Source organism: Leptonotus elevatus, chromosome 3 (genome assembly GCF_054856555.1).
Source record: "Leptonotus elevatus isolate MCC_2025b chromosome 3, RoL_Lele_1.0, whole genome shotgun sequence".
Classification (NCBI taxonomy): Eukaryota; Metazoa; Chordata; class Actinopteri; order Syngnathiformes; family Syngnathidae; genus Leptonotus; species Leptonotus elevatus.
Genome location: NC_141241.1, coordinates 9,679,351 through 9,701,164, shown reverse-complemented (window position 1 = coordinate 9,701,164; position 21,814 = coordinate 9,679,351). Strand labels below are relative to the sequence as shown.

The window sequence follows — 21,814 nt, the reverse complement described above, 5'->3', positions numbered from 1 at the left end:
GTTTAGGTACTTGCCTCTTTATTGATGAAATCCAGTCTGGTGACAACAACCAGCTACACATGACCTCTTCACGTTCGCAAAGCTCTAGTGTAACAATCAAAAGCGTGTCAGACAACAGCGACAAAGACAACAACAACAAAAAGTCAAACCACGCAACCCCCCTCAAAGTGCCTTTTTAATTCTCTTTTGAGTGAGACTTTTAAGTGCCAACTTTTGATTAACTACACGTGAAAGGCTACACAACACATCTAACTTAAATACAGTAACCAGCTCCCGCGGGCGACAACTATACTCACTAGGAGTTAGACAAAATAATGTCCCAAACTAAACACCTCAATAGTCAAGTATAATAAACTGTAACACAATGGAGAGTAAGCTTGAGGAGTGAAAGCATATAAAGAAACTTCATCCACACACAGCACTAACACGAAGATCTGTATTAGGTGGCGCGTCAGAACGCGAGGACGCCATTTTGTTTGTTCGCTTATTCGGCCGTGGAGTGTTACGTTAAAAACGGGGCGCTCGCGTTCATGCGGCGCCACCCAAACGAGAGCGGCAACGCGCATGCGCCAGGATCCGCCGATAGATTGGGAGGATCTCGTTTGATATAAGCATGCTCACGTGAATAAATACAGCAGCTTCTGGTTGAGGCATGTTGATCTGATCTGGCGCCTCAGACTGGTTTCTTTGAGGGAAATTTAACGTGAAAGGAATGGACACAGGAAGTGAAAATTGCAAAGCCACCACTAACCCCACCCGGAATAGTTGTCATGGTGTTTTGGTCTCGAGTTGTTATGTTGCCTATAATGTTTAGCCGTTCATGTAACAGGTGCCGGAGAGAACGGTGGAGTGTTATACAGAAAACAGGCAGATATGACGTCTTGTCTTGGCTGCTCAGGCAACCAGAACCACACGCATGGTGTTGGTGAAACCGGAGCCTGGACGCCAGCCGGTCAGGACGATGACGACGTCACCCTCCTTGAAGAAGCCTCTCACCTTGCCTGTCGGTTACACACAAGCAAATACAACACAATGAGCCAACTAAGCTCTGCAGACGCATCAAACGTGTTTTTCTTACATGATTGCATGGGTAATAGCTGTGCACTGGCGCCACATGCTGTTATATTTGAGTACTGCATGTGAACAACTGAATTCGCCCATCGTCTTGAGAAGGGTTGCAAAACTCGGGGGATTTTCAACATTTGAAATTTTAAATGTGAATTAACATGAATTTACAAATCTGAAAAATGGCTCGTAAAAAGGTCATTTAAATATAGCTGTGGACAATAATTATTTTTTTAACAATCCAGACTAAAAACAACCAGATTTCACATTTTCAAATATCAATGCTATTGATAGCACACCCCTAAAAATATATGCATTGGCATTTTTCCATCAATTTAAAATTTTTATTTCACTCTTTAAAATAAAAGAAATGAAAGGGGACAGAAAAAAAAAAAAAAGTAAAAACTTGTTATATAGTTCCTTGATCCAACACACACACAAAATAATCAACACAAAATGAATGACAGCGAGTGGTCTAGACGCTTTCAACAATTCTATAAAATGTTTTGTGCTATATATATATTTTTATTATATTTTTCCAGTAAATGTGCTTCTATACATAAAAAAAACAAAAAACAGATAGACTGAGAATATTTTGTTTACAATCCATAGCTGACATCTTGAGTTGAAATACATTGTTCTTTTTGTTTTGTTCTATATTAAGGTTTGGAAAAAATGTCTGCTCCTCTTAATTTGTACTCACTTTCCCTTAGTTTAAATTTGATTTTGTATATTGACTGGTACAATTTCATGAATGGCTTTATACATTATTTTAAGGCAGTTAAACTCCATCAATTCATTAACATGCAAAAATTGACTTTTTTAGTCTATTTTAGTCTTTTTTTTTGAAGAAAGAAGGTCTCTTTTTCATTATCATATTACACCTGTCAAATTCCCCAGATCAAGTTACATTTAAAATGTGAATGCTTATTTCAGAATTTCATTCACTTTGTTCTATATTTGTATAACTGTCATATAAAATGAATCTCAAATAGAACTGACACTAATGCAAAACTTTACCCATATCCATGGCGAAGTTGACACGCATGTCGACATCCTCGGCCCAGACATCATGGGAAGGGGCAGTGTAGAGGACTGGAAAGATCCCGCGGTACAGGTGAGCTTGGCGAGCAGTCTGGGTGTTACGAGTCACGGCCAGGATGGGGGCGCGGGGCCTGTACCTGGAGATAAGGTGGGCGGACCTGCAAGAAAACAACAACAACAACTCACATGCGTGTAGTTGACCTTAAATAAAAAAAATGGTAATACTGTTAAAAAGGTAAGTATATAAAAAAAAATGACTTTTCCATTGCACATCAGTTCTAACAGCCTTTATTTTCCACTTGAGCAACAAGCAGTGTTTTACGATACACATACAGAATCGACCAGACAGAAAAACTGTGCAGTGGAAAACTAGCATTTTAGAACGCAGGAGTGTGTTAGGCCACAAATATCCAACTTGTCAATTGCTGTCCTCTTTCACCTACATCACAGTGCAATCAAAAAACACATTCATTCACACATGCTATATGGACAAAAAGTCCATACAGTGCACTTACCCTAGTTGACTAAGGGCATCCTCGTCCGTGTCTTACCTCCCGGTCTTGGTGAGAACAATAATGGCACTAGCGCAGCACTTGAAAGACGACTCCACAGCTCCGACAGCCGCCACCTCGGACGGGTCTCTGGTCAGATGGGAGTGTCGCCTAAGCTCCTCAAACAGCTTGCTGTGGAAAGTGGCTGCCTCGGCCTCACGGGCGATCTAAGCCAACCCCGGGGGGAATCAATTGGGGAAGGATTGGGGGTTACTTACAATCACTCACACCACATCATTCACACATCTGGGAAGGGCTTGAAATCACACCACTCAAGTCTCTGGTTGATATTATCCGTTTTATTGTGTTTAAATAGACCTTTTCATAAAGTTGGTATATAAAAATAGATGGCAAAGTGTTATGGGTGGCAGAAAGCACTGACTGCTGAGCTGAAGTTCCTAAACTGAAGAATCATCTTTTTTTTCCCTAAAGCAAAACAACTTGTTTGAGGTTGCCTTGCCATTCCCCAAAAGGTTAGTTTAAAAAAAGAAAGAAAAAAGGTTAGGTTAAAATGTTTTAATAATAATAATAATCTAATAGTTATGGCATAAATGATATACACTTTTACTATTCTAATAGTATTCAATTCTAGAGGAACAGATGGGGAACCAAACCTCCATCACTGGGTTTAAGAAAGACATTTCCTCACAGTATCTATAAAAAGTTTGGTTAGGTTGTCTATCGTTTGAGAAATTTAGCAAAACTAACGGCTAGCCTGCTAGCTAACATCAGGGCTAGTTTAGGCGGCGCTAACGCAAGTTAGCATCTGTCCAGCTCTAAAGCAAGTAAAATTAATACTAAAGGAACAGATAAGGAACCAACCCTCCATCACTGGGTCTGTGGAAGACATTTTCTCACCGTATCTGTATAGTATACAATGTTTGGATAGGTTGTCTTTCAAAACATAACATCTAGCCTGCTAGCTAACATCAGGGCTAGTTTAGTCATTGCCTGCAAGTACATGTGACATCATAATGAAAAGGTCTACCAACATGGAAAAACAACCAGCAGATTTCTGAATGTGATCGCCAGCCTCTCCCAGGTTTCCATCAGTCCCTGCCTGGCCCTACTCTTCCCCTCACAGCTGACACGAGCGCCGAAAGGAATGAGGACAGTAGGCCCTACCTTCCGGAACCCGTCAGCACAATGATGGCTGAGGCCAAGCTCTTAAAGGAGGCCTCGACTGCGCCAATGGCGATGGCCTCGGCTGGGTCTTTGCAGTGCGGCGTGGATCGACGCAGGTCCTCAAACACCTGACGGTGAAACATGGCCGCCTCGGCTTCGCGAGCAATCTAGCCAAGCGGGCGAGGGAAGGATGCGGCAAGCAAAACGAAAAGGACCGCCAACACACAGGAAGGATGATGAAGATGGAGGAATGAGTGTGCAGTTAGGGGGGAGAGAGACGGTAGACAATTATTAACACAAAAAATGTCACCACAACCCTTTGCTTGATTCATTATAATGGGATCTCGGAACAAATGGAGTTAAAGCAACAGTACGCACACAAGCAGGAAGTAGTGTGAAACAGATGATTAAAAAAGGCAGCAGCTTAAAAGGTGGCTTAGGTTTAATTAAGAGCTTCAAGTTGCTTCAGTATTCTGTATACTGGTGATGGAGATGAATAAAAAAAAATTCCACTATCATTCAAATGGAATAGAAAATGCTGCCTCACCCAGCATCTGAAGTTAAGTGATGGATGGTCCTCTCGTGGCTCCTGACTGGCATGGGACCAGTAAAAATCTACATTTGCTACAATTGATTTCAATGCAGTAAGCTGCAGAGGGTTCAAGTAAATAAGGCCTTCCAAAGTGTCCACAGAAGAATGAAGTGTCTTCCATCCATCATTTTCACATGTGAGCTGGAGTCTATCCCAGTCCATTGTAGGGCAAATAGACAAGTATTCGCAATCCCATTGACAACAATGGAGAGTTTAGAGTCTTCAAAGAACGTTGCGCAACGTGTGTTTTTGAAATGTGAGAGAAGCAAGAATACAAAAAGAAAAACTGCGCAAGCATGGGAAGAACATGCAAACGCAACACAGGAAGAGAATTGGACCCAGAACCTCGGAATTGTGAGGCAGACGGGGGTGCCAGCAGTCCACTGTGCTGCCCTGTATGAATCTTCATAAAGTTAAGTGGATCCATAAAAATACAGCATGGATTTAGAAATTATTTTAATCCCAAATGGGAAAATCTAACTTCTGGGAAATAAAAGCTAAAAGTCTGCACTTCAACAACATATTGTTTCAAATCCACTGTGCTTATGCATAAAAAGGCCAAAAGATAAAAAAAGAAATGTGATTGGCCGTCATGTACGATGCGGCATTATCTAATATGCTTTGGCTGTCCCTACTGCTGACAAAATCATGCAAGACAGATTTAAATGATAGTAAAAGGGGTTAATTGTTAAAGAAGAGTTATTGCGCAATTACAAATCTTGCTTTTCTGTGAACTGACCATGTGTTGGGTGCGCACAGCCTCCAGAGGGTAGTCTCCCTTTGCGGTCTCGCCGCTCAGCATGATGCAGTCGGCCCCGTCCAGCACGGCGTTGGCGACGTCGCTGCCCTCGGCGCGAGTGGGTCGCGGCTTCTTGATCATGCTCTCCAGCATCTGAAGACAGACCGTTCGACAACTTTAAGATTTAACAAACAAATAACAAATGTTACAGCAAAGACTAAAAAGGTATTCAAACGTCTGACCTGAGTGGCGCAGGTAATTGGCTTGCCGGCTCTGTTGCATCGGCCAATCATCATCTTTTGGGCTAGGAAGACTTTTTCGGTGGGGATCTCAATACCAAGGTCACCACGGGCAACCATGATGCCATCGCTGGCCTCCATGATCTCATCGAACCTGAAGATGACACAAAATAGCAGTTGCACAAGGATGTCAGCAGGTGGCGTAGTTGGGTATAGTGTCACCATGAGGCCACCAGGGTGCAACATCGACTCATCTTCACAGTAGCTGTGTCTGAATGTGCACCCTACTTCCTATATAGTGTCCTACTGAGGGGTCACGCCATTTTGTAGTGGCGTCCGAATGTCCAGGGAGTGAAAATGTAGGGCACTCAAAATTACCCACAACGCACTCTGAAAAGTAGTATGTTCACTCAACCAGGTTGATATAGACCACAATGCATTGTGAGTATTAAAAAAAAAATTAAAAAATAAAAAATAAAAATAAAAAAGACGAAGCGAGCGACAGCGCAAAAACGAGAGTGAAGAGAGAAATAATTAATACGTTTTAGTAGAATATATGTACAACAAAGGAACTTAAGTACATGTAAAAACATTTGAACTCATTCACTGCCATTGACAGCTATAGACGTCAAAAATTTATTTGAACTATTTCTATTAATTTAGTTTTTTCCATTTTTGTTAACAAGAGTATGAAAACCTATAATTTTTTGTGTACATTTAGAACAGATATCAAATTTGTGATTAATTGTGAGTTAACTAGTGAAGTCATGCGAGTAATTATGATTACAAATTTTAATCGCCTGATGCCCCTAATCTTTTTAAAATGAACTTTTTTTTTCTTTTTAATAATCCCTTTTTTTCTTTTCTTTTTTAAAGAAAAGATTATTAAAAACTGGGGCGTCAGGCGAGTACGATTTTTAACCATAATTAATCGAATGACTTCCCAAGTCAACTCACGATTAATCACATATTTTATATCTTGTTGTAATACAATATAAAAAAAACACTAGGTTTTCATACTCTTGTTAAGAAAAGTGGGGAAAAAATTTAAACTAATAGAAATAGTTGTGACAACTAGCTCATCTGATCCAGCGTCTCTGCATTGATCAACATCACAACAATGCCTCAACTTGATGGCACACACCTGCGCACGCCCTCGTGGTTCTCCAGCTTGCTGATGATCTTGATGTTCTTGCCTTTCTCGCCCAGCACGGCCCTGACCGCGTGGACATCGGCGGCCTTGCGGATGAAGGAGGCGAACACCATGTCGACGCCCTGCTCCACGCCAAACGTCAGGTCTTGGATGTCCTTTTCGGAGACGGCGGGCAGGTCGACGGCGGCGCCGGGCAGGTTGACGCCCTTCTTGCTGCCCAGGGTGCCGCCGTTCTCGATCTCACACATGAGGAAATCAGGGCCTGGAGCAACAAAATGATAACATTATCCAAAGAGCTGTGAAACAAGATCTGCGCAATATATTAAGATGTGTTGTGTAAGGACCTGGCAAAACCAAGCTACCATTTTTGTATTGAAGCTACGCTGGTAACAAACTTGTGTACTATCGGCCGGTTGATAATTTTTGCAACCTCATCAAAGACAAAGGAACTTTTTTCCTTAATCCTGGGACACTCCAAAGTAGGGGTTGGTTGACTTAAGATCACCAGTTATGGGACATTGTGATTTTGATTCCATTTGATAGTGGTTTTGATTCAATTGTGATTTGATTTTTAAAGCCGCTCTCAGCTTCAAAATGGTAAATGACCCCTGGTCTCTTGGGTATACTGTTAGTTAGGGGTGTTAGAAAAAAATAGATTTGGCAATATATCGCGATATTACAGCGCGCAATTTTCAAATTGATTCAATATGCGGCCGAATCGATTTTTAAACATCAATTTTTTATGGAAATATTCAACAAAAAGTCTTACTTGGGGTTAGGATTCACACATTAAGCATGGAAGAATGTTATATTAATGAAACATTAAGCCTTAATATTTTATTTGAGTGCTGTTCAAACATGAAACAGACTGCAACCTGTTTGTTAAATGCAGTGGCTCGGTTATAAGCCTGAATTTTCAGATAAATAAATACATTTTCATACAAATCTTACATGTACAAGTTTATTGATTAGTATTTTCTAAATTTGAGTTAACAAAAAAAAAAAAAAAAAAATTATAGATTCATGTCGGGATTAATCGGTATAGAATTGAATCCTGACCTATGAATCGTGATACGAATTGAATCGCCAGGTACTAGGCAATTCACACTTCTACTGTTATACATCAATGTAAATATTTACATTGTTTCCTTGGAGAATTTTTTCAATTAAATACGAACAAATCTTACCGATCTCCTTGACCTGCAGCGATATGAGTCCATCATCAATGTAGATCTTGCTGCCGGATTCTACTACGTTGGTGATGTTCTTGTAGTCGAGCCACAGAATCTCTTCGCTGCATTTGTCCTGGTAGCTGTCATCCAAAGTGATCTTGATCATTTTGCCCTTCTTCAGCTCCACCTCAGCTGTGCCGCTCTGTCAAACCGCATAGACATCCTTGTGCCACACTTCTTTTCAAGTTGAACTGCCACCAACATAATAGTAGGGAAAATTGTACTCACTCCCTTGATGAGGCCTGTTCGGATCTCTGGTCCCTTGGTGTCCAGGGCAATTCCAATTGGCCGGTATTGGATGCTACCTGGCTCAAAGCTCTCGCATGCCTCACGCACGTTTTTGATGGTATCAGCATGGTACTACGGTTAAAAAAAAAAAAAAGAAGAGAAAAAAAGCATTTTTCTTTAACATATTTAACTCATTCACCGCCATTGACGGCTATAGACGTCAAAAATTAATTGGAACTATTTCTATTAGTTTTAAAAAAAAAATCCACTTTTTTTAAAAAGAGTATGAAAACCTAGATTTTTTTTATTGTACATTTAGAACAGATATAAAATGTGTGGTTAATTGTGAGTTAACTAGTGAAGTCATTAATTACTGATTAATTACGATTAAAAATTTTAATCGCCTGACGTTCCTAATTTTTAATAATCATTTCTCTTTTTTTTATCGTGTCAGGCGATTACATTTTTTTATTGTAATTAATTGCATGACTTCAATAGTTAACTCACGATTAATCACACATTTTATATCTGTTCTAAATGTACAATAATTTTTTCTAGGTTTTCATACAAAAGTGGGAAAAAATGTTAAACTAATAGAAATAGTTCAAATGAATTTTTGACGTCTATAGCCGTCAATGGCAGTGAATGAGTAATAAGCAGACAAACTATAGCAATCTAAATAAATAGCGCATGAGTAATAACTGTGCCACAACAGTCATTGACCTATTTCGACCACACCCCAATGACTGAGCCGTCCAACTATGAACATTCAAGTCAAGATGCTGTAGGAAATCAGGTCAGAAAAAAAGGTATCAATCACATTTTAAATGACAACTGTTATGCTGAGCTGTGTGATGACTACTGTTAATTCTCCAGCAACATCAACCAACACCTTGTAATGTTTGGAGAATACTTTGCCTCTGTATCACTTATGAGTCATCTGAGGGTAACCCAGAAAAGCTACATTGATTATTAAAGACAGTATCATGAGGAAAATGCTCCACCAGCAGCCCATTGATCTGCTCATGTTTAACTCATTCACTGCCATTGACAGCTATAGACGTCAAAAATTAAATTTGAACTATCTTTATTAGTTTGACATTTTTTTCCCATTTTTATTAACAAGAGTATGAAAACCTAGCTTTTTTTTGTACATTCAGAACAGATATAAAATTTGTGATTAATCGTGAGTTAAGTAGTGAATTAAGATTACAAATTATAATCACCTGATGCCCCTAATTTTTAATAACCCTTTCTTAATTTTTTTTTAACGTAATTTATCGCATGACTTCACTAGTTAACTCACGATTAATCACAAATTTTATATCTGTTTTAATGCAAAAAAACATTTCTAGGTTTTTATACTTTTGTTAACAAATGGGGGGGGGGGGATGTTAAACTAGCAATAGTTCAAACTAATTTTTGACGTCTATAGCTGTCAATGGCAGTGAATGAGTTAATGAAGAAACACTGAGACTAAGGCAGCAGATTCTCAAACAGGGTTAGGGCTAACATAAATCGGTCTGTTGATCTCTCATAATTCTGTCGTTATGGCACAACAAATGAACAGTTTGCGACACAAACCTGTCTTACTGGGGCCAAATCCTTACAAAGAAAAAACAAGCAAATGTGGCACAAAGTTTAGGCCAAAACAAAGAGCAATCACAAAGTTGAGGCTAAAACAAAGAGCAATCTAAAACTCTTCAAATTTGAACATGCCAACTGCCCAACATTTTGGTAAACATTTTAGATGAGATCATAAGATGGTTGATGACACAGTTAACTGTTTTTATGCATAATTATTAACCATGCATATTTACACTTGCATGACAGTTAAGAATATTCAAATAACTTCAAACAGTATTTGTATATTGTCAATAGTTGAACCCTGCAACTGATTCATTTCAAATTTTCATTCTTTTCTATGAAGGAAATAATTCTAAGAAGGAGCAAATTGTTTCAGTAATGAGTCAAGTAACCGCATTGGCTGCCTTTCACAGACATGCTCAACTGTCGCGCAACACAACCTGGAATCGATTTAATTTAACCTACTAATAATTGATTGTTCCCCCCCAGAAATGTTCATAGTTTTTAGTTTAAATACCTCTTTGAATTTTTTTTTTCTTTTTAAAGAGAAAAATACGGAAAAGTAATAGTTGTGCTTGAGCATGCCCTCTTCCTGTCATTGTACAATACTTGGAGCTGATTGGACGATGCGGCATCTTGTGCACGTTTGCATTGACCAATCACGGCTATGGATGAAAATGTCTTCATTCTCGTCGTAGTGGAGGGCAAAAAAAAGTACAAACATCTTTACCAGCTAAAAATGCACGAAGCGCCTCTCGCTGTTCAACATTCAACAATTAAACGGTGAGCAATTCTGCAAGAACAGAATGAATTGCAGCGGCCATTACTTTATGTTAGAATTGTTCGTTTCCCCCGGCGGCGGCGCTTCCTGGTTTCCCGCCCCAAACACAATGTCGCTCTGCGATTGGTCCGAACCACTGGGCTGGGTTTAAAAAAAAAAAGAAGAAAAAAATCGATATTCCTTTTCATAGCCCAATATCGATTCATAAAATCATGAATCGATACTTTTAATACGCCCCTCAACATAAATGAATGTGCCTTCTTGCGTCACGGGCAAATTTATTTGACAAAAAACATCAGTGTTTTTGCCACTTTTTACATATTGCTGTGGTTGTAATCGATTTAAATTGTTATTTATTGTTTTGATCAGACCATGTTCAATAAAACATACATGATTCATTTAACTGCATTGGATTAAATTTTAAATGGAATTATTCATATGTTTTTAATTGATCACACTAATGCACCAAGTAAGAGCAAGAAGTTTCTACTATTTACAGCATTGGTACTTCTGAGAATGTCTCCCATATAAACTTAAAATTGGTACTACATGAAATCCTTAACTGTATCGAAAATCAATGTGAATCGTGAATCGAATCAAAGCCTTCTGAATCGAATCGATACCCAGCCCTACTACAGACAAGGTCAGAGTTGACCGTGAGTGAGCAATTTGTTTCATTGTAACAAATACCAGTCTGTTTGTCTGCCCTTGGTTTCACCTTCAACAGTTTGTGTCCGGCATTGTATTCGCAGATGTGCAATGTTTGCTAAGCTGCAAAAAGCAAAGACTGTAAAAAAGGAAAGGAACACAAAAGCGATAAGGGCTAAAATGATCTGCGCAGGCTGAACGTGACGGCCTTTTGGTGGCAGTTGGGCTCGCCCTGGCTGGTTTCAAACACGCCAAAGAGGAAGTTATGAAACGGCTCACCTCGTGTGTGCCGTGGGAGAAGTTCATGCGTGCAATATTCATTCCGGACTTGATCATCTCCTTCAGTATGTCCACAGAGCGAGAGGCTGGCCCTGAATTTTTTTTTATAATAATTAAAAAAACGGGGAAAATGTGTTACAAAAAACAGTCACGATTGAGAAATGACAATTGAGAACACCAGTGAAATAATATCTCCAGTAAGACTATTCAAAACTGGTGGTTGCGATACGATTCAAGGACGTTATCTTTTTAAACTCAAACCATTTGATAGGGTTTGAATAGGATTCAACTCAATATGGTGCGGCTCAATTCGAGAGGGTATGATGCAATGAGTTTCTTGTCGTCATTTTAGAATATGAATTGTGGCATTTCCTTGAAAGAGATGCACCGCGTGCAGTTGTAGCTCTTGCCATGTTTATAAACTTTTGACATTTATTATCAGTTTGTGTACTTACTACTGATACTGATAGGCCTATGTTTCTTGGTAGACAGTTTCAACACAACATACACTTCCTGTAGAGTCGACGAGGCATCTGGAGAGCCGATCTTATTTATCGTTTTAATCATTAGCATTTTTGATAAAAATTGAAGCATTGTTCAATATTTTACAGTAACAACTCTACTGAAATGTAAACTTAAAAATAGAACATTGGTGGGATGCATTTGTGGCATTACATCATTCCGCTTTTGGTGAAGGGTCTTTTCACTAGAGAACTAAAGGCAAAACTTGTGTACTGTAGATCTACAATAACAGACAAACCGATGGTGCAGATGATGCCAGTGTTGCGAGCGGTGGTGGGTATTGAGTCGATGTCCAGCAGGCACATGTGTTCCAGGAAGGTGTCAGCCATGGCGGCGTTGAGCTGCTGCGTCTGGATGAAGGCAGAGCCCATGTCGACAATCTTTGGCTGAGGCATGGCAATTATCTGTGAGTCTGGACAGGTCCTGTAAGGACAAAAGTTAAGAAAAAAACATGCGAGCCTAGTTGCATTATTTTGTAACATTAAATTCATTGTTTATACATTGTGTCTCTTTATTTATCTGGGGGAAAAAAAAGGGGCGAGTGCACTTCCAACAGCCACCGCAGGCCAGATTGCACGTTACACTCTGTTCTCTACCAGCCACCCCCACTGGGTTGCCAATGGCAACAATTCATTATGAACCCATTGACAAGACAGATCGCCAAGCTTTTCCCAGCCAGATTATTCAAGGTTTTAATTTAGGCAGGCATGCAGTAACTGTAAAAACATACACAAGGAGTATTAAAAAATAAATAAAAAAAAGAGGCCAGGGTCCCTTGTTTCTTTTTAAACAATGATTCTGGTTGCATAACGTCACGATACAATAGGACAGAACTACTTCCTTGCAGACATCCAATTAATACAGATAATGGTGGGGGTTCCAGGCTTCTACCGTCTGCCTCCATAGTGCCTGCTGACTGATGATGTAACAGTGGAGTGAATGGAGCAGACCAGTTAGTGTCTGAGAAGAGCCGTACGTGCTCGCAGTCTCATCCTGCTTTACTGCAGCAATGGGAAAGGAAGGCTGAGTCACAGGGAGCCACTGCAATGGCCTTTTTTTCCCCCTAGCATTTCTTTTTATGGACACTGACAACCTCTCCACCACAAGGTATTCGTTGCTTTTGGGTGACAGAGCAAAAAAACAACAACTCCTGCAGCCTAATTATTGGCAATCACACACAACACTAACATGCGTTCGACTTGCTGTTGCGAGGTGGGGATGCGCATTAGAGAACAAGTTGCTGCTTGAATGCCTAATAGTTGAATAAATGCCACTCACTAGAACTCTGCATTCACTGCACATATCCCTGGATAATACTACATACTGCATTTCCTCCAATGGTGACCCATGCACATTGTCAGATCAGTTGCCTTCACAGCATGGCACCTGTAAAGCTGGAGCTTGTTGTGGAGATTAAAGAAAGTCCAAAGACCAGAGAATTTATTTTGTGTGGTTGCATTTTGTTTATCCTGTCAATTAGGGCTGTGAATTGCCTAGTAGCTTGCGATTCGAACTGTATCCCGATTCATAGGTCACGATTCGATACCGATTAATCCCGATACGAATCTCTAAGTCAATTATTGAAAAAAATGTTTAAATAAAAAAAAATGTTTTAACTCAAATTTAGAAAATACTAATCAGTAAAGTTGTACATGTTGTACACTGTAAGATTTGTAAGAAAATCTACTTCAGGCTTATAACTGTGGTCCACCGTATTTAACAGGTTGCAATCTGTTTCATGTTTAAAGAGTATTGAAATCAAATTTGAAGGCTTAATGTTCTATTAATATAACATTCTTCCATACTTATAATGTGAACCCTAATTTTAATTAAATAATTTTGTTGAATATTTCCATCAAAAATTGAGCCTAAAATTTTTTTTTCCGGCTGCATATTGAATCGATACGAGAATTGTGCGCTGTAATATCGCGATATATTGCCGAATATATTTATTTTTTTAACACCTCTACTGTCAATCCTGTTTGCCACGGTTTTTGGTGGAGGGGAACAACAAAGGGTTACATAAATGACAGGAATAGCTCTCCATGGGAGGCATGACCGTTCCTAACAAAGTCAGCTGAGTATCCTTCACGGGCAGTTAGTAGTCACCCTGAGACGGATGCGAGGCTAATTTAAGAGCTGGCTGCTAATAATCCCCTCCAATCCCTTCCTAACTAGCTCCAGCTAGAGACACACTCACTCTTTTAAATGTTCTTGGTCACATAACCTCGTATCGTTCCTAGACACATGCTTTATCACTTTGTCTGATAAGTACAATCAAGGGCAGGAGTAGTGCAATCAGAATTTTGTGACATTTAAGACATCCAAGATGGCTTCTATCACCCACTTTACCAACCCGTTTCATACACTACATACCCCCAGTAGATCTTTCTAGTCCTCTTGGGAACAAAGAGGCACGCCACTGCCGCTGACCTCCAAAGGAACCCCGTTGTGTTGGAGCGTCCAACACACTGCAATAGCCGACTACCCCCTGCAATGTAAGGCCTGATGCAACTGCCAGCCGAGGCATTCCAGCACGGTGACAACACTTTCAGGAGCTCAAGAGTAAATCCTTTTGGTGATGATGAGGATGACGGGTAAATGAAGCGCAAGTGTTGACCAGGCAATCGCCATGATGTGACGCTACGGCCGTACATGAGACAACCGCCAACAACCGAGAGTGCAGTCACTACAATGTCACTAGCAGCCTTGGACATACAACACCGCGGGCCTAAAAACGGGCGGGCTAGGTCTAATAATAACATGTAGCATGTAGCGAGTGTTTATAGATCCAATACTCGGGATGGTTGACCACTCACTCATTTTAGGCGATTGTGTGCAATTGATCATTGGTTAACTCATTCACTGCCATTGACGCCTATAAACGTCAACATTTCGTTTGAACAATTTCTACTAATTTAACTATTTTTTCCTTCACTTTTGTTTAAAAAAACGAGAAAAAAAATGATTGTACATTTAGAACAGATCAAATTTGTGATTAATCGTGAGTTAACTAGTGAAGTCATGCGATTAATTACGTTTAAAATTTTTAATGGCCTGACGCCCCTAATTTTTTATAATATTTTCTTTAAAAAATAAAATAATTGTAATTATTTGTAATGATTTTTTCTTTAAAAAATAATTATCGTTTTTCCGCATGACTTCTCTAGTTAACTCACGATTAATCACAAATTGTATATCTGTTCTAAATGTACAATACAATTTTGTTTAGGTTTTCATACTCTTGTTAACAAAAGTGGAAAAAATGTTTAACTAATAGAAATTGTTCAAATGAATGTTTGACGTCTATAGCCGTTAATGGCAGTGAATGAGTTAATCAAGATTATAAATCAAGCAAAGTATAAAGCTTGGTTAAATTCACCAGTGGTGGCTTTGCACAAGGGTCATTCAAAGGTAATGTGGAGGTAAACGGATGAACGTCCTTTTAGGGGAAAGTTTCATAAGACTTCAGAAGATTGTAATGACGCCACAAAAAGCTACTAGACTACCATTGAGCAGTTACATGACATCACTTTAATTATATCCATTTTCTTTCACACAGCTCTGCATAGGCGTGCCAGGTTAAGGACTCAGCAGGATACCAGGATAATGTCTCATGTGGCTCTGTTTGTGGAAATCCGGTTAGTCGACAACTGCTAATGAAGTATTGATGAATCATTTGCTAAACTCTGTATGTTCAACATCAGCTGCTATGTCTGCTTAGTGTCTATGCCTGATTGCATTGTCCCTGAAGTAGATTTGGAAGTGTCCCAGACTAGAGCTAGTCAGCAGAGCTGCTCTGGGAAAGGACTGCAAATGAGCAGATGTGAAGTGTACACCACAGACAACACAAGTCAAGGCCAGGGGAGCCAAGAACCAGAAAATGGCCAGGGATAAACTTTGGTGCCGCTGTTGTTCAAATTCAGATAGAAGGCACAAATTAATAACTTTCCCCAAGTTTGGTTCACAGTTCAAGTCTCCCTTTACATCACAGTTTATAAAAAGTGAATTTCCGAATGAAAGAAAATCAGGCAAGAGAGGATCCATGAATACAATTTGGTGCTGTTTTCAAAGTAGGATTGCTGAGTCTTTGATGGATGAGGTTTGTACCTCACTGAATGCCATCCAGTGAAATAACCTTAATTGGTGCCTTCAGATGACAAGCGCTCAAAACTGACATGAATAGAACAAGAATATGCATACCACACTTGTTAAAAACAGGTTTCTTTGAAAGCACCTTTTCCTATAAAGTAATTTGCCATTCAGCAGAACCCAGTACCATAGACCAAAGATTCTATTTGCAAAACATAAACCAATTTTGTTCGACATTAAATCATTAAGAAAATATTCCTTTTACATAATTCTACGTAAACCTATCAAAATGGAAAAACTCGCTTGAAATGAATTGTTTTCTCTCTGAATAAATAGCTCTTGTTTGTCAACCATGTATGGCAAAGTACCTCACACTGTTTTAATAGACTAAACAGTAAACACCATTAAAAAAAAAATTGCAACCACCAAGACCAAGAAGAAATGTACATGCATACATTATCATATGCGTCCAAGTTAAGCATTTATACAAATGTAGCTCCGAGTCCATATCATCCTCTTTACCTTCTATCACTAGCCTATGCTAGCGCAGTCGCAAAGTCATAACCATCAAGGGCATCTACCACCATAGAGCTGCACTGAAAGGAAATACTATTCTTAAATCTCATTTTAATCTGTTTATATGACAATAAAGGCGATCTATCCATCTCCTGTATTCGTTAGGTAATCTGTGTGAACAAGAAGGCCTCTTCTTTCATTGTGGTCGTTTACAGTCTGCTTTTCACATTGACTGAACATACTGCTATTCATTTTAACATACATGTAACACTTCAGAGCCCTTACATGGGAGATGTGTGCTCTTCAACACATGGACAGTCTTCAACACATGCGCAGTCCTCAATACATTGGCCATCCTCGGAAGACATTTTTATGCCAACGACTATTAGTATAACTCTTAATGCACTAAGGGCAAATTCAGACAGAGATTAACAGGACAATAATGGTGAGCTACAGAACGTTACTACGGCGTCGTCGATGCGTCAAAACTCGCGTTCGCATCACTGCGTCATATGGTCTCGCTTCAGAGCGCTCGGCAGCAAACTAGCCAATCGGAGGCAGAGGAGAGGCCGAGACCACGCCCACAACAGGAAGCATCAAGAAACGAAACAGGAGACTACCGCATACATCGCATCGATTACTATTCTTTCTTAAAGTGAATTTTAACTGCTGATATACATTTATACGATGAGTAAAAGTAGATAACTACGTTAGGTTATTCAAGACCTTACTGCGCATCCGCCCACCAACACGACAATTCTAATGACAACGTTGTCGGGAGACTACGGCACGCAGCAATGTCAGTCAGACTCAAGATGGCTGAAAAGTTCATCACGTACGTCCACTTCAACACAAATTGCAAAATGCATGTTATTTGTTCAGGTGGCATGAGAGCACATATTTTAGACAGCCAAGCTGAAGCGCTATATTTGACATATACCGTATTAGGCACGCCATCAAACGTGTCACGAGGAGTAGAAATGCGACCGTAGTTACACACAGTGTGTAGGAAAAACAAAAAACTCAATCAAGCCAAAATTAAGTAACAAACAACCGCGATGTTAGTTGAACGCACCTTCTTTCTCGTGGTAGGACGCTCGTGTTGAAGTAACAGCACACTGCGTGACAAGCAGCTCAAGGTGATCTCTATGCTCCTCAGTCCACGGAACTACTTTGTCGTGATGCTGTGATTATATGCCTCCGAGGCAGACGGCACACTCACTTGCTAGATAAACACCAACTACGACTGCATTCTACCATATTGATGCTATTTATTAGACATGTGTAATTCAGATCCCTAGGATATGATTTGTTTTTTTTTAGTTAAACTCCAGGAAATTAACAGTTGTTGGCGTTCACTCGCGGAAGGATACGCTGAATATAGAGCTGTGAGGCGACGCGTGGCGCATTGAACCAATCAGAACGCGAGAATTCCTCAACACTCAGCAGCGCGTCGGCCTCAACATGTGACGCATGATGGCAAGTCGTAGCAAGTTTCCTCCAAATCTGCAGTATTACTTCCTTTAATTTCAGTACTTTGTGTGGGAGACAAGCAACAACAACAAAAACGACGATGTTTTACACAATTAACTCATGTTGATTTAAATGTAACATGTCTGGAGAAGATTACATAAGTAGACTGTGTGATTTGATAGCTAAATTGAGGCAATGTCGCCATCTAGCGGTCGAAAAATAGGCTTGCACTATGGCGCCCATCGGTCACAACGTAAGCAAGTGTTTCTTTCCTCTGCTTTTTCTTTTTTTTAAACAAATTGAATGAATGAATGAATTTTATTTTACAAACACACATATAGCTATATATTTTTAAATTGTATACAATGTACATTTAAATGAGACATGTTAATATAATGTAATTTACATAACATTTGTGTAAAAATATTTGGGTCTCTGGAGAGTTTGACCACTCATCAAGTCATTTGAGTTGAAGGGTTAGCAAAGTTAAATCTTTTTTTTTAACATCCTATTCCTGAAAAACACAACTGTATTCTGTTATATACAGGGGGAGAATGTAATGGGATTACAGGTATACATACTTATTTAAAATTTCTATGTGGACAGACAGACTCCACCAAACAGGCTCAAGACCTACCTTTTAACTAACAGGCCGGCTGCATCCAGGAACATCATCAGATAGAAGAGGACACGTCACAGCTGTCAGCTTCTGAGAAAGGCGGCCTCAAACGTAAAAAAAAAAAGAGGTAAATACAATCCTTATTGTCTTAAAAAAAGAAAAAAACTAATGAAAATATCGATTTTTTGTTTTCAATCGACTTTTATACATCTTAACGTCTATTTTGCGTCTGTTCTTTTATACTGTATTGTGTCTTATTCGCATTTATATTCCGAGGTTTGATTTGATCATTTTAGCATTCATACTTTAGGATGGTTATGTTTAATAGTTGTAGTTTCACCATTTTTTAAATATATTTTTTTACATATTCTGTTTTAGTAAAATGTTATTACATTTTAAATGTTTTTTCCCCCTCGGTGTTTCCTCGGAGGGAGGAGCCCTCTGCAGTGGAAGCGGTGGTGGTCCATGGGCGTGGTCCTGTTTCGCTGCGTGGCCCCGTTTTAGGGGTTCATCGTAAAGGTTGAAAGGTGATTACTGCTCTACTGGCACTTCAATCAGGCCTCTATTTGAGGCCTAGCATTTAAGGGCAGATGGGGATTAGGAAATGATCATACCACTACAGTTTTTGAGGAAATTGATACCCTAATGTACGATTTTACAAAGATAAAATGCTTTTGTAGCATTCTAAAGTATGACTGAAATAAAAAGAAAAAAATAGATCTGTTAAAAAGGTTAACAGAAAAGGACGTCCTGTTTAAAAAAATAATGTTTTTAAAAATCATAGTATTTTATTTATTAATACGAATATTTTTTTCCTCTAATCTTATTTATTTGCAAATAAAAGTACCATAATTGTTAAATGAAATGAAATGGAATGCATGACAATGATGGCATGTTGTTTACCCTCCATATACAGTATATTATACTGTATTGTGCAATCGGTATTACTACACTAAAATCCACTACATCATTTGAGAGGTTTCACTTTCTCCTTCAAACAGAGTAGACAGTTGACAAGCTTAATCGCTTCAGTCTTTGGGTCAGTCTCCAATAGACACTATGAGTTAACTAGGGTAAAGACAGATTATCCCAAAAGCCTTATCACTATTGTCTCCAATATATCCACAGTGGCAGTGCATCCCTGATTATTGATGAACATTTTCTCAATGTTACTGTATCAGTGGCATTTTTGTATGGAGGAAGTCTTCTGACCCTGGCCACAGTCTTCCTATGCATATTTTCCCGTTCCCGTGGCTCTTTGGGATTCTACTGCAATGACAACAAAGTGTGAGTTTTCCCGGCTATCTGTGAATAACGGATCAAAACGTTCTTTGTTTTACGGAACATTACGTGATTTGGGTCCATTACCCTTCCCCTACCTTCAAATGTTTTTCAATCTAAACTGTAAATTGAAGTGCTTGGTACCTGAACTTTGACATCCTCTGTATGACTGAAGATAATTGCTTGGTGACTCAAAATAGAGCATCATCTGCATTAAAGGTGCTTTGTGGAATTGGTCACTTTTTTACTTGTAACTGCCACCCTCCGGCCTAAAGCATACTTGCCTCTGTTAAGCTCATGCATGGTGAGCGTGCGAGTACGTGTGCTCGAATAAACTCTTCATTTATTCAGTTTTCTTTGAATCTGAGCTGGTGTTTGCGCTGTGCTCAAAGCCAGTCTCTTGTTGTTGTTGTTTTTTCAGTTTCTATCACAATTGTGTCGTATGCTAACACTAAATAACGGCGGAGATGAGCATGTCGTCACCCTGCACCACTCATTTATATACTTTATTGATGTTTTTTCATAACAGTTTGATATGTCCCTTTTTGTTGGTGGCCCTTGAATGCACTCTGAGCAAGGCAACGATCAGAGTGGAAGTGAAATTGTTTTCCCTTCCCTTTCGAGGCAGCTAATAATAGCCCGTGAATTATACTTTTAGCTATTACATAACATGTATTATTGTGTGTGGATGCCAAAAGGTGAGTTTAATGACTTTTGTTCATTTAACATTACGGGTAGTGCCGGTGCGCATATTTGTCTGCCCAAGTGAGATCTCACATCAGTTTGTGCTAATGTGTTTAGACTACTACTCTCTCAGTTGGCAGCACGTTTTTCAGCCTGTGGCTCACACTGCAGACATTTGAGAGCATCGTCTGCTGTACGTACATATTTGAGTGACCTAAACGTTCAGCCCCGCCCACACCCCCAAGCGCCTTTTTTATTTAATTTTTGCGTGTCATATTTACAATAATTTTTTTTTCCACTTTACAGATCGTTAAAATATAAAGTGGATACAGTATTAGTAAAAGGAAAGTAAAACAGCAGCATCTGTATCAATATTTTATAATAAAATATTGATGCAGCCACTGTATCAATATTTCATAATAAAAGGGCCTTTTTTATTTAATTTTTGCGTGTCATATTTACAATACATTTTTTTCCACTTTACAGATCGTTAAAATATAAAGTGGATACAGTATTAGTAAAAGGAAAGTAAAACAGCAGCATCTGTATCAATATTTTATAATAAAATATTGATGCAGCCACTGTATCAATATTTTATAATAAAATAAGAAATGCGTACCATATTAGAAAGATATACTAAAACAGGGGCAGCTATGTCACTTGATTTGTATTAAATATGAAAGTGTATTGGAAACAAAATAAGTGAAAACCAATTTATTGTGTCCCTGCTCTGTATGGATCATCACATTTCTATCAGAAATCAAATGAAGCAGCAATATATGTATCATTTGTACTAAATATGCAACACAATGTAGGGAAATAAGTAAGTAAAACTGCATTTGTTTATTGCTCTATATTATAAGAAGAAAAAAATAGAGCAATAAAAATTTTGCAGATTTACTTATTTCTAATACTGTATCCATTTTTTTATTGCTCTATGTTCTAAGAAAAATATTGTGCCCTGCGATTGGCTGGCAACCAGTGCAGGGTGTACCCCGCCTACTGCCCAAAGCCAGCTGGGATAGGCTCCAGCGCCCCCGCGACCCTTGTGAGGACTAAGCAGTTAAGAAAATGGATGGATGGAGGGGTTATAAGAAATATGTATTACAATGGCTTATCTATCACTACTTTATGAAATAATATAATCACCAAAACCATCACTTTTAGGGGGGATTAGGATTAGAGAGAGCAAGCCATTTCCCCCACTTTTGATTGGTCAATCATTTGTAAATGTAACAGACCAACGTGGGGCTGACCTAGTATATTTATGAAAAAATATTCAATTGACCAATTCGAAATTGGAGTTGTTGGTTGCCGGCCTGACACCAGCGATATTAGCAATATAGAAAGGTGATCTCCATCTA

The 21,814-nt window shown here is 39.1% G+C and overlaps 2 protein-coding genes across 7 annotated transcripts in view; one reads left to right on the top strand and one right to left on the bottom strand.

Moving 5' to 3' along the window:
• Position 1: 1 nt before the first annotated feature.
• pkma (pyruvate kinase M1/2a) lies at positions 2 to 17,635 on the bottom strand. Of its 3 annotated transcripts, none has more exons than XM_086071041.1 (11): positions 17,469 to 17,635; positions 12,024 to 12,208; positions 11,264 to 11,355; positions 7,969 to 8,100; positions 7,696 to 7,882; positions 6,500 to 6,770; positions 5,359 to 5,509; positions 5,117 to 5,269; positions 3,786 to 3,952; positions 2,086 to 2,267; positions 2 to 1,001 (listed from the first exon to the last, which is right to left on the bottom strand). In XM_086071041.1, exons 2-11 carry the CDS (start codon positions 12,178 to 12,180, stop codon positions 895 to 897), a joined length of 1,599 nt encoding a protein of 532 aa, XP_085927167.1. In that variant the 5' UTR covers positions 12,181 to 12,208; positions 17,469 to 17,635; the 3' UTR covers positions 2 to 894. The 3 variants fall into 3 exon arrangements, with proteins under 3 accessions (XP_085927167.1, XP_085927166.1, XP_085927165.1); XM_086071040.1 differs by lacking the exons at positions 3,786 to 3,952; positions 17,469 to 17,635 and adding exons at positions 2,661 to 2,827; positions 16,679 to 16,846; XM_086071039.1 differs by lacking the exon at positions 17,469 to 17,635 and adding an exon at positions 16,679 to 16,844.
• LOC147176876 (protein mono-ADP-ribosyltransferase PARP6) overlaps positions 16,979 to 21,814 on the top strand; it is a 28,803-nt gene continuing 23,967 nt past the window's right edge. The window contains exons 1-3 of one of the 4 annotated variants that reach the window (XM_086071032.1): positions 16,979 to 17,228; positions 18,518 to 18,612; positions 18,916 to 19,012. The gene's annotated coding sequence lies outside the window, so the exon portion shown is untranslated. Of the gene's footprint in view, positions 17,229 to 18,472; positions 18,613 to 18,915; positions 19,013 to 19,601; positions 19,773 to 21,814 lie in introns of those variants that run through there. The other 3 variants (XM_086071031.1, XM_086071030.1, XM_086071034.1) reach the window with 3 other exon arrangements.

Bases quoted from the DNA above. Each gene is read 5' to 3' on its own strand.
- pkma (XM_086071040.1), bottom strand. From the start codon at position 16,761: ATGTCTTCCGAGGATGGCCAATGTATTGAGGACTGCGCATGTGTTGAA. The intron at 2,268-2,660 runs GTAAGACACGGA...GTTTTCTTGCAG, and splicing joins GTTCTCACCAAGACCGGGAG to GTCCGCCCACCTTATCTCCA. The intron at 1,002-2,085 runs GTAAAGTTTTGC...TGTAACCGACAG, and splicing joins CAACTTCGCCATGGATATGG to GCAAGGTGAGAGGCTTCTTC.